The 13,840-nt window shown below is 31.7% G+C and overlaps 1 protein-coding gene across 1 annotated transcript in view; it reads right to left on the bottom strand.

The window, feature by feature from the left end:
• Positions 1–463: 463 nt before the first annotated feature.
• LOC146996637 (uncharacterized) overlaps positions 464–13,840 on the bottom strand; it is a 30,520-nt gene continuing 17,143 nt past the window's right edge. Inside the window, exons 8-16 of the mRNA XM_085817960.1 lie at positions 12,165–12,227; positions 11,222–11,272; positions 9,929–10,159; positions 5,065–5,118; positions 4,865–4,915; positions 3,745–3,795; positions 2,757–2,813; positions 1,678–1,773; positions 464–553 (exon numbers count right to left, since the gene is read on the bottom strand). Of these exons, the coding sequence (XP_085674086.1) occupies positions 464–553; positions 1,678–1,773; positions 2,757–2,813; positions 3,745–3,795; positions 4,865–4,915; positions 5,065–5,118; positions 9,929–10,159; positions 11,222–11,272; positions 12,165–12,227 (744 nt within the window). The remainder of the gene's footprint in view (positions 554–1,677; positions 1,774–2,756; positions 2,814–3,744; positions 3,796–4,864; positions 4,916–5,064; positions 5,119–9,928; positions 10,160–11,221; positions 11,273–12,164; positions 12,228–13,840) is intronic.

The raw sequence follows: 13,840 nt of genomic DNA, 5'->3' as shown, positions 1-13,840 counted from the left end.
AAATTTTGATAATTAAAATCATAACCAATTTTTAATCTAATATTTCTTATGTGTGCATATGAAATACATACAGCCAATAGGGCCAATAGGTACATAAGTTTTTCAGTTTTTGTTTAGATGGTACACGTTAGTGAAAAGCTTGAGAACCACTGAATAAACACAAACAGATGATCGATTTTAAATAATAAACTTTCAATCACAACAATTACTCATCATAACTACTCCTTAAATCAACACCGAAGATATATGAGTCGGAGAATAAATCAGACCAAGCGCAGCAGCGATGGAGCATTAAGTGTTTCTCACGCATCTTGAAAATATCCGTTAAAGCTAGAAATTTGGGCATGCAGTTGGCGAGTAACAAAAACAAGTTCCTTCAGTATCTCCACACTTCAAACAAACGACACTTAACTAACTTTTGGAAATTACAGCTAGGTACTGATGTCTACTAAAACCACTGAAACTAAATAACTACGTATGATAAATCAATAAAACTTACAGGCGGTTTGCGCCGAGGCGGAAGGCGCCGACGCCGACTGGAACTCACAGACTCCTGCAAAAGAAACAAACATATTTAGAAGCTTTTAATAGTTTAGTGCACATATTCTAAATATTTCTTACATTCGAATCAGGTAGGGAAAATCTTGAGATAACTGTACACCAGTTTTTAGGAGGTACGGACATTAAATAGAATTAATCTAAATTATAAAAAACTATGAGTTGTTGCATGTGAATTTCTAAGCTTCTTCAAACAAATCTGTGTATGTTGGATTTTGAAAGGGGAATGAAAACTGGAGTCTGATGAATGGGACATTACTTTGATACTGTTTTCGATACTCATTCTGTATTACTACACCACTCAAATTAAGCATGAAGCATTCAAATAGGAAACACACCTGGAATTCTGCATGCTTTAAATTGAAATATATTGTGTTAAAGAGGTACCAGATATATATCCATGAGATCAGTGCAGAAAAAAGACCTATAGATTTTTTTATAAGCAGTAAATAATCAAGAAAAATATCCTTCGTGTCTTTCATGTTTAATTTTTCTACTCTTTAAATATTACACTGTAGAGGATGAGAAAGGCAGTTCCGCGAACAACTCATTATGTCAGTCATCACTTAAAGTCTGATATGGGGCATAAACTCTGTTAGAACATGGAACAAAGTTAAATCATTTTCCAAGCTGCTGACAGCTAGCTTCACAACAGTGTAAGATATTTTCTTGACCTGAGATATTTTCTTGACTTGATGTAAGTCCTATGGACTGACATTTTTATGCATCTTTAGAAGAAATTATGAGGCTATTATTTTATGTTTCTTTACTGCTACATTTTGCTATAGTATGAAGAACTTACCCATAAATGTCTCAAAATTATCTTCTATAAAAAGAAATGATTCATTGCAATAACCATAAAAGGTGTTACTTAATTTTTACATTATTTAAACATTTACACATATAATGCTCCCCGAAAAGGCATTAACTTCAACTGGTAAATTAAAACTAAAAACAGATGTCTAATAAAAGTTCCTACACTAAGCTGACTACTGATAAAAAAAAGCTAATAACCAAGTTAAATAAAATTTTAAGAAAAACTTCAATTGAATTATGAATTTGAATGACAGATACTTAATCATTCTCTTTATAATATATATGAAAATTCACAAAACTTACGTTAAGTGCGCAAGGTGATGCAGGTGGAGGAGATGCAGGAGGAGATGGAGGAGGAGGTGGAGGAGGAGGTGGAGGTGGGACAGTTGATGCCACATTCTGTAAAAGCAAAACAAACATACTTAGAAACTGTCAATACTTAGTAACACATATTCCAAGTATTCCTTAAAATTTACAATCGGATGTCAAACATCTTGAAAAAGCAATATGAGAGTTTTTATGAAATACTGAAATCAAGTAAAAACTAATATAAATTATCAAACAGTTCCGTTTTGCCGGATGTGAATTTTCAAGCTTTCACAGACCTTTTTTTTTTTACAACTGCAGCTACATCTTGCTGGTGCTGTTTTCCATTCCACACAGGAGGTCAAAATAAAGTTGATATGTTTTTGGACTCGCAGTCATCAAGTTTCTGGGCCAAAGGTTTTGAAAAACTACCAAAACATTGGCATAAAATAATGGATTTAGGTGGTGGTTACTATCTGCACTAAAGACACCGCTGTCATGTTTTTTTAATGCAATTAAGAACGTTTTTTTGATGGAAAACTTTCTTTAAGATCAGGCACATTTCAACAATATAATTCCATGACAATACTATAAGAAATGAAATTCTGAAATACTGTACGAAACATATATTATATGACATTTGAAACATTTACTATATAACTGAGAAAATATAATTGCTATTGCAACACTGAAATAAGAGCAAGAAAACAATACTTAAAAGAACAGCAGCAATCATTTAACATAGTACCAGACATTTCCAAATATAAGCCGACCTGCATACAATCCAGACTTTGCAAAAATTCAGTCAAAATTGAAGACACATATGTGCAAATTTTAAATCTTTCAGATGCATTCCTTATTAAAAATAATATGATGTGAACACGACTCTCTTGTATGGAGTATTTATACACACTTTTAATGCATTTCAATTTATACTTAATTCCTCAAATTTGAGATATATTTTCATTCATTTAATTCAGTTCTCACTCCGTGACAAGAGAAAAATATGTAAAAACTCAAAATTCCTTCATTAAAAATTGAAAAATATGAAAAAACATAAATTTCATTTGTCTTACCCGAAATGGCATCCCTGTCCCACAAGCTCTCGTCATCGACCTCGTGACTGGGCAGTGCTGAAACAAAAATTTTTAATTAGAAATATAATCTTTGGAAATTCAAGCAAAAAGTTTCATTCATAAACAATAAAAAATTTGGCAGCATACAATAAATAAAACTGGACATAGTTTGTCAGCTCTTTGGTTACCCAGGTAACCAACCCTTTGAGAATTAAAATTGAGGCATTGAGAATTAAAATTAGACGGCAATTCATTCACAAGCTGGCAAAAGTTTTCACTATTTACTAATATTTTATTAACTTTTTTCTATTATTAGCAAGCAGATTATTATATCTTAACTAAGTAAGCTTTTGTTTGTGGGAAAGAAGCATAAAAACATAAAGGGGGGGGGAAACTTGATCAAAGCCACAGATTTCATAACCCTCCAATGTCACAGTATTTGCTTATAAAGGATAATTTTAAGTTTTAATGTTTTGGCAACAATGATATTTTTTCTTAGATTGTAAAAGATTGAGTTAACAAATGTGTCTGGCATCTAGAGAGATTGTTATGATTTTGATAAACAGTGTAAGGCTTGTTGTGATTAATCTCATAAAGTGTTCTCTTTATGTATTAGTATAATGTGTTTTTTTATGAGAAGTACATAATTCTTAGAAAATATAATCTACATGCCAACTTCATACCAACACGACAACAATAGAAAACGTAACTATTTTATGACAGTTATAGCATACATATAGAATTATAAATATCAGGTTTTTAAGAAAAGTTTCCCGCCATTGCAAATATCATCTGTGCCATCAGTTTGCATTGGCATATTTAATCATATTTTGTCGTACAATTTTTCGCATTTGAATGAAAGAGACTTGCTTTAGTATACTGTGTTGTGAAATACGTAAAAAAATATCGTTATCATTAAATACAAGGAGCATAAAATGCTACGGGATTAGAACCATCATTTACGTTCAATTCTGTTGAAAAAACTTACTTGAGGCACTGGGCTCAAAGACTCCACCCTCTTCCTCTTCTTCCTGTTGCCCTATAAAAGTAACAAATATATTTAGACACAACTATAAGAATACTTAACGCACATATTACAAATATTTCTTACATTTATAATTACATATGAAAACCTTGAGATTACAGCATGTCATTTATGTTTATGCTGCTATATTAAGATTCTATTTGAAAGTAAATGAAATTTCAAAATTTTATTAAATTTACCTTCTCAATTTTCGAAAAGCATTTTGATGTCATAATGGTAACTGCCTACAAATCATAAAATCACACATTTGTACTGCCATTTCAAAACTGAGTTTCTTTTACTAAGAGAATGGCATGCAAAATACATACCTGAATCACAAAACTAAATAAAACAAATGAATTCATAATTTTAAATAAATAATGTTAAACTATTAGAATCTATAAAAGCAACATTTTGAAAACTCCCACCACATAGAATTATGCAGTTTTTAATTACAGTTAAAAACATGATTCCATAATCTTCGAGATAAGTATGTTCAAGGTATGATGGAAATTGTTAAGATTTAGTTTCGTATAGCCAACATTATTTTTCAAAATATGTTGTGAAATACAATATATGTAAACTTTTACAATGGAAATATAAACAGAATAAATATTGTGGAAAAATAATTACTTCTTAAGGATCTGCATACATTTGCAGAACCTTACTACATATTAACATACTGTAGAAATACACTTATTTTGGATAAAATGAGATGCTGTATGGATTCTAAAGAAAAAAATTTAGCATCTAGCAGTTTAGACACACAAATTTGTAGAAATCCCCATTAATGATGCTTCAGGTTTCTAAACAACATGTACAGTTAAACTCTACTTTTGTGGTCACACAGAGAGATATTTATACAAAAAATGGAATAGTATTGAAGATAAATGCAGTTTTAGCGTCAAAAATTCAAATTCACATTGGTGTGTTTAATATATTTTGTCAAACAATTTTGGGCATTAAGAGTGTGTTGTGAAATATGTAAAAAAAAAATATCGTTCTCATTAAATAAAAGGTGTCTAAAATGCTGCCAGATTAGAACCACCATTTACTTCCAATTCTGCTGCAAAAAATAACTTACTTGAGGCATTGGGACAGGAGACTCTGTCCTCTTCCGCTTCTTCCTATTGCCCTATAAAAGTAGGAAATATATTTAGAAACAACTAACAGAATAGTTACTGCACATATTACAAACATTTCTAACATTTGCAATCACATATCAAAACCTGGAGATATTTAATCATTCTTTTTTAAATATATATAAAGATACACAAAACTTACTTCAGGCAGGCAAGGAGGTGAAGGAGGGGATGCAGAAGTTGGGGATGCCACACACTGTAAAAGTAACAAATATATTTAGAAACTTTCAATAGTTAGTGCACATATTACAACTATTTCTCACATTTACAAACTATAAAAAATATGATGTGTACACCACATGACTTCCTTGTACGGAATCTTAAATTATACGCATTTTTTCTTACATTTCATTTAAACTTACTAGATTAAATTAAACTTACTTCGCCGACAGCGCATGAACCACAATAGAATAAATGCATTCTTTAAAATTCACTTTGTTTACCATAGCAACACTCTGGCGCTAGATTTACTTAACAGTATTATATTTCGTTCATAGTATAACTCAGAATGCACAAAATTTATATCATTTAAAGAATTATCTAATCGTTGCCACATGTTCTATTCAAATACTATAGTAAAGCTAGAATGACGTATAAAATAAATTAAGCAAACAAAACAAAAAAGAAACAGTTTTTCACAGACGATTGAGTATTTCTCATTCAATTAATTCAGTTCTCACTTCACGAGAAGGCAAAAATACATAAAAACTCAAAATATCTATATTAAAAATTACGAAGTAAATCTTAAAAACTTATTTCCTCGAAAAAATTATAGAAAGGATTAAGCATGATTTAATTCGCAATAATAAATGAAGGCGTTATCTTTGTTGTTGCGAAGCTAAGTTTCTCTAGATTGGCAACAAATCCACTAACCTGCTGTTTCAAATGTAAACAAGCAATGGCACTTAAACAATTTTAAAATTGTTGATAATTCTAAAAATATTGCATGCAGATTTACTCAAGGCATAAAAACTTTAACCGGAAGATAAGAACAACATAATTCAATCATTTTTAAAGCAAATAATGTATAATTTACAAACATATAAGAGTAAAGAAACTGAGATCACTGAGCCGGGTAACAGAGTGGATATATATATAAATATATTTATATACATTTGTTGCGGCCGATTGCAACCAAAATACGAGATGCACATCTACATGTTATAGCAGTCCTATATACAAAATTTCAACGTTCTGAGGCTACTCGTTTTTGAGTTATGCGAGATACATATGTACGTACAGAAGCAACGAAAAATTCTCTTCAGAATTCATTTTAAAGCAGTTTTATAATTTTTTTGAAGGAAAAGAGTGTTTTATTCTGTCCTTACATACAGATATCACGGAAATACATTGTTAAATTGCATTTGAAAGAGGTCAAAATGGGATATTTTCGTTGAAATATGTTGCCTGAAAATTTTTGTGATTACTTCCTTTTTACTTCGTACAGGGAAGTAAAAACCTTGAGATAACTGTATGACAGCCACGGGCAACTGGGTGCCTGCGAATCATTTAACATGTGCCACCTCTTTGCGATCACAATAAAAATGTTTTAGTTTTCAATAAAATTCTACATGAAAGTGTTCTTAATTTTAATGAAATAGGAATTGCACAGATACCAGCACAAAGCGAAATGTGACCGATCTCTTTTTCTATGTGCATATATCCAAATCCTTCTAAACTTTTCAAGTTGCAATGTCTAAAATCCTAAAGAAATATTACCCTTGCCAATTCTGTAACATTAAAAAGGCAGAAATATTTTGAAAAAAAAAATCAGAGGGAAAAAGTATAAAATCAATTTTATAGAGAAAACTGGACTACATGGGTTCTAAAGCGGAAAGCATTTATTGTCTTGTTAATTTTTCAGATTCAAAATATTGCATAATAAGTTGCTATAATCAAAAGTATTGTCACTTTATATGATAGCAAAAAATACAAATGTTTCATTTTAATGTTATTTTTTAAATACAATTTCAATATATTAGCATTATTTCAATGAAATTCATCAATGATATATTTTAAAAAAATATCGTCGAAAAATTACCAAATTTCCGAATTAAAAGTTTTCTACAGAAAATAATCTTAAAATCGACAAAATGTTCATAAGTCGCCAAACTTGGAACCGTTCAATTAAGAATTCACATTCCCAAACATAAAAAGTTGTTTAGAGCTCTTCATTAGAAAAAATGAAATAATTTCAAAAAGCATGCGTTTCACTTCTTGCTTAGAAACTTGAGTATCCCACCGTTTATATTAGAAATAGGAACAAATTATAATCCATGAACCTATTCACCCATTCAAAAGATAACTATATATCTCAGTGAAAGGCCAAAATATTTATTCAAAGTACTATTTCACATTCAAAATGGCAGTCCTGAAAACCAACAAATTTCAGATGATTAAAATTAAAGACCTCTTGCCAAATTTGGTTGAAATTAAGAACTTTTAAGGACTCTTAAGGACCGTACAAACCCTGGAGAAACATTCATGTGCACATATGCAAAATAATATATTTCCCTCCTAACTTTATTAAGAACGTTTTTTTAATGGAAAACTCCTTACAACCAGACACAATTCAGCAATTCCATGACAATACTAGAAGAAATGAAATTATGAAATATTGTACGAAATACAGATTATATGATATATGAAATAGTTACTAGGCAAAAATAAATGACAACAGAAAGTAGAATTGCTATTGCAACAGTGAAATGAGAGCAAGAAAACAATACATAAAGCAACAGCAGCAACCATTTAACAGACTACCAAACATTTCCAAATACACTGGTTTATCATAAATAAGGAAAAATTAAAAAAATCATGATTACTGAAAATGTTACATTTAGAATTTAATGAAACTTACTCACAATATACAACACATAGTAAGGTATCAAATAACATAAAAAGAAATTATCAGACAAATATGGTAGTATAGAAATTAGTACACGTATAAAATGAACAAATCGAAGATGTCAGTTTGCTATGCCTTCAGTATGGAATATGATCGCCTCTAGAAGCAATACAGCGATGTGTGATGCTTTCAATTACGCGGTCTATCATTTCCATAGGAAGCGAGAGCCATTGCTCTTACAAAGCAGTTGCAAGCGCGACAAGAGTCTGAGGGGGCAGATTGAGAGCAGCTAGATGTCTCCCTAAAGCATCACATATGTGCTGGATATGATTCAAGCCCGGGGATTGAGCTGGCCAATCCATGCACATAATTGTTTCCTGTTGAAGATAATCATCTATGATGTGAGCCCTGTGTGGTCTTGCGTTGTCGTCCTGCAACAGGAAAGCATCACCTATTGCCTCAGAATATGGGCGCACATAATCATCAAGGTTTCATCTCTATAAATCTGAGCATTCACGGTTCCCCTTGTAAAGACATGGAAGTCTGTGTGTCCACCCAAAAAGATGCCATCCCAAACATAGACACTGCCCCTTCCATATGCATCTCTTTCACTGACGTTTGACAGATAATGGGTTCTAGGTTCTCTCCATATCAAATAACGCCTACTATCCCTTTCTAGACTAAACCTGGACTCATCCGTAAAGAAAACCGCCCTCCATTGATCAAGCTTCCAGTGGACATGTTGTAGTGACCACTGAAAACGGTTCCTCCTATGGCAAGACGTGAGCGGCACGCAAATAGTTGTTCGCCTCGCATACAGACCACCTTCGTGAAGCCTTCTACGCACAGTTGACGTTGACGCCAACCTTCCGGTGTCTGCAGCAAGGGAGGATCTAAGAAGAGTCGGAGTAGCGGTTCTATTCCTGCTTGCACATAATGTCGAATATCGGTCATCGGCGCTCGTCGTAGCAGTTGGCCGTCCTTGGCTGAACCTCCTAGATGCCGAATCTGTGGTTTGAAATTGCCTCCAAAGTCTATGAACCACAGAAGGACTCACATTTAACCATCTGGCCACTTTTGTTTGACTTTGTCCTGCCTCTAGTCTCCCAATGGCTCTCCATCGCAGTTCTGCAAGCAGACGATGCCTGGAGGTCATTGTTACGAATTGGCTATCTCAGATTTCTGATGTCACTGTCACAGTGAAATATGTGAGCTTGCTCTCAAACATGGACTTTTATGCTCCTCACAGATGAGGTATTCCGAAAGCAGCACCACTAATTTGCATATCGCAGTTTTACTCGGCAACACATTCAAATTTTACATGGTTTGGCTTATTTTTGCAAATTTTACACGGTTTGGCTTATTTTTGAGGGAGTTATCGCTATTTTTGTGATTTTTCCTTAATTTATGATAACCAGTGTATAAGCCAACCTGTAGATAGGCCAAGATTTTTTGTAAAAACACAATCAAAACTGAAGACACATATGTGCAAATTGCATCATAAATCAAGTTACATGACAAAAACAGCAAAATTCCTTCCCTGGCCTTTACCTGCACAACGTTTACCACAGATATACATACTTCCAGTTACAAAAATATTTTGACCCAAATATTCATGTTTTGGCCTTTTTAAATATAAAACATTATAACTTACAAAATATAACATTCTATACATTTTTCTGCCTTTTCTATTTAAGGAAAATCCTCATAAGAAATTCTGATGTGGACACCAAATGACTTTCTCATATAGCATATTACAGTATACACATTTTTTGCTACATATCATTTAAACTGAATTCCTTCAATTTGAGATATATTTCTCATTCAATTCAATTCTCACTTCGCGGCAACGCAAAAGTACATAAAAACTCGAAATATTTCCATTAAAAATTGAAAAATATGAAGCAAATTAAATTACATAAAATTAAATTTAATTAAATTTGTCTTAAAATTAATGATGCCCTCGTCCCAGGGACCTAACTTTGTGGCCTGGTCACTGGGACCTCATCACTGCCCTGATGACTCGCTGTAACAAAGCTTTTAAATAAGAAATAAAATCTTTTATATAAGTTATCTGGAATGGAACTATCATGACTAAAACAATTATTTAATTCTAGTTCTGTTGTAAACAATATATATGAAGATGTACAAAACTTACTTGGGACGGGAATGATGACAGTGGTGTAGCGAGCGGGGAGCAAGGGGGTGTATGCTGCCTCGGGCGCTCCTCACACAGGGATGCCAAATGATCCCCAAACAAAAACCTCATAACATCACTTTGTTCGGGGGGATGCCAAAAAGGCATTTTGCTTGCTTCTCCACCGAATGATGGACCGGGATATGAGGAGGTGGATGGTGTGGAGAAAATCCTGCTTTTCTTTTTGTTGCCCTATAAAAGTAACAAATGTATTTAGAAACAACTATTAGAATAGCTAGTGCACATATTACAAATATTTCTCACATTTACAATCACATATCAAAACCTTGAGATTACAGCATGTCATTTATATTTATGCTGCTATGTTGAGATTCTATTTGAAAGTAAATGAAATTTAAAAAATTTATTAAATTTAATTTCTCTCAAAGTTTAGAAAAGCATTTTGATGTCATAATGGTAACTGCCCATAAATCATAAAATCACACATTTGTATGGCCATTTCAAAAACTGAGTTTCTTTTACTAAAAGAATGGTATGCAAAACACATGTCTGGATCACAAAACTAAATAACAGAAATGAATTCAAAATTTTAAATAAATATCGGTAAACTATTACAATCTATAAAAGCAACATTTTGAAATCTCCCACCACATAGAATTCTGCAGTTTTTAATTGCAGTTAAAAACATGATTGCATAAACTTCGAGATAAGCATGTTCAAGGTATGATGGAAATTCTTAAGATTTAGTTTTGTATAGTCAACAATATTTTTCAAAATATGCTGTGTCCAATATATAGAAACATTTACAATGTAAAAAATATAAGCAGAATAAATATTGTGGAAAAATAATTACTTCTTAAGGATCTGCCTTACTACATATTAACATACTGTAGAAATACACTTATTTTGGATAAAATGAGATGCTGTATGGATTCTAAAGAAAAAAATTTAGCATCTAGCAGTTTAGACTCAAATGCACAGATTTGTAGAAATCCCTATTAATGATGCTTCAGGTTTATAAACAACATTTACAGTTAAACTCTACTTTTGTGGTCACCCAGAGAGATATTTATATAAAAAATGGAATAGTATTGAAGATTAATGTAGTTTTAGTGTCAAAAATTCAAATTCACATTGGTGTGTTTAATATATTTTATCAAACAATTTTTTGGCATTAAGAGTGTGTTATGAAATATGTAAAAAAATATCGTTCTCATTAAATACAAGGTGTCTAAAATGCTACCAGATTAGAACCATCATTTACTTCCAATTCTGCTTCAAAAAATAACTTACTTGAGGCATTGGGACAGGAGACTCTGCCCTCTTCCGCTTCTTCCTATTGCCCTATAAAAGTAACAAATATACTTAGAAACAACTAACAGAATAAATAGTGCACATATTAAAAACTTTTATTACATTTACAATCACATATCAAAATCTAGAGATTGCTGCATGCAAGTTTTATGAGTATATTGACCTGACGTAAAACTAATATAAAGTATGAAAAAATTAGTAGTTGCTGGAAGTGAATTTTTCGAGTTCAAAAGTTTTGTGTGCATTTACGTTGAGCCATGCATGTCAAATTTTGTTATACTATACTATATTATGTAGAACTTAAGACCCCAAAATAATGAATTAAATAGAATTGACTAAAGATTTATTACTTTTGAAATTTATCTGCTAAAATTTCAGATTCCACACAAAAATGATACTCTATGTGTCATTTACATCAATGTTGTTATATTGGGATTCTATTCAAAAGTAAATTAAATTAATTTCAAAATTTTTAGCAAATATATTTTCTCTCAAATTCTAAACAAAGTATTTTGATACTTTTTTAATTCAATTTTGTGCTTAATCTTTCTCGTCTTCAGTTATTAAAGCTGTAGAGGATGAGAAAGTCAGTTCCACGGATGACTCATTATGTCCATAAAAGGAATGATTCCTTGCAAAACCATAAAAAGAGTTACTGTACTTTACAATATTTAAACATTAACCTAACAAAATAATACTTCCAATAAACAAGACTTAATTTCAGATGGGAAATTAAAACTAAGCACAGATGTCTACTAAAAGCTCGTACGCTAAGCTGACTACTAATAAAAAATCTCTACTGATAAGTTATATCAAATCTTAAGAACTTTAGTTATATTATCAATTAAAAACATTCAAAACCTTAATTGACAGATACTTAATCGTACTTCTTATAATATATATGAAGATGAACAAAACTTACCTTAGGTGGACAAGGTGGTGTACGTGGAGGTGGACAAGGTGGTTGGAAAACGGATGCCCCTCGCTGTAAAAGTAACAAACATATTGAGAAACTTTCAATAGTTAGTGCACATATTACAAACATTTCATACAATTACACTCAGATGGCAAAAATATTGAGAAAGCAGTACGCCAATTTTTATGCGATATTCACATACAAAGTAAAAGTATACAAATACAAGTAAAAACGAATATAAATTACAAAAACATTCTATGTTGCTGGATGTGAATTTTTGAGTTTTTTAAACAGCTTTGTGTGCATTTGTCCTGAGCAATGTCTATTGGATTTTGAAAGGAGAATGAGAAATGAAGTCTGATGAATGACACATTGCTTTTGATACTATTTTGTTGTTCTGTGTTTAAGCATTCAAATAGCATTACACATCTGGAATTCTGCATGCATTCTGCATTCGAAAAACGTGCTAAATAACATGCGGAATCAAATTAAGAGCTATCAGACATGCATCTATGAGATCAGTGCAGCAATAATAAGTGTCAATAAGGTATTACAATAAAAGACCTACAAAGATCTTTTTATTAACACTAAGTAATCTGGAAAGATACCCTTCATGTCTTTCGTGAAGACTTCCTTTCTGTCTTTTGAGAAAGATACCCTTTAGATCATAATTGTTCTTTATTTCATAAATTACAGTTTCATATTTTTAATTTTATAATATCTGCATGCCATCTTACCAGATTTAAACTGATGATTTATAATCCGGAATGGCCGAAGTCCCGACGAGTCCGGATTAACAACTTTTGACTGTATTATTTCATCAATCAAATCAGCAAGCATTTTCAAAGCTTCTCTACGGCTCAACCATCGTACTTCAGAGTAATAAATGAGATCACTATGTGATGCATCTGTGTGTTCTAGGATTTCCTTAAATTGACTGTGGTTTAAAAAGCATATGAGGGAATAAAATTGATTACATCGCTCACTACTTTCATTAGGCGGTCAAATCCTAGTTCTTTCGCATATAGCTGTTCTTGGTGTATGATACAATGATACCCAAGCAAATGTTTTCCTCTATCATCCTCTCACAGTAGACTTCCCTAAGTTTATTCCCTAAGATTTCAGATTCCAAACAAAAATGGTACCCTATGTGTCATTTATGTGCATATTGTTATATTGTGCTTCTATTCAAAAGTAAACAAAATTTATTTCAAAATTTTTATTATTTTTTCAAAAATTTTAAAAAAGCATTTTCATGTCATAAGGATAACTAGCCATCGATCATAAAACCACACATCTGTATTGTCATTTCCCAAAACTGAGCTACTTTTTCTAAAAGAATGGCATGGAAAAAATGTTTCTAAATGACAAAAGAAAATAAAACAAGAGTAAAATTCAATATTTTACCTATATTTATTTAAACTCATAATTTTTAATAAATATCGGTAAAATATTAAAGTCCACAATAACACAAGAAATGAAATTATGAAATATAGAGTATTCGATGTATGAAATATTTACTAGATGAAAATACATGACAACAGAAAATAGAATTGTTATTATTGCAACACTGGAAAAAGTGCAAGAAAACAATACTTAAAGGAACAGCAGCAATCATTTAACAGAGTACCAAAATTTCCAAATATAAGCCAACCTGCACATAAGATTCTGTTGTAAAATTT

The sequence above is a fragment of the Stegodyphus dumicola genome, chromosome 6 (assembly GCF_044657685.1).
Source record: "Stegodyphus dumicola isolate Sdum_Otavi_A_Nest chromosome 6, ASM4465768v1".
NCBI classification, from domain to species: domain Eukaryota; kingdom Metazoa; phylum Arthropoda; class Arachnida; order Araneae; family Eresidae; genus Stegodyphus; species Stegodyphus dumicola.
This window is presented reverse-complemented; position numbering and strand designations above follow the sequence as displayed.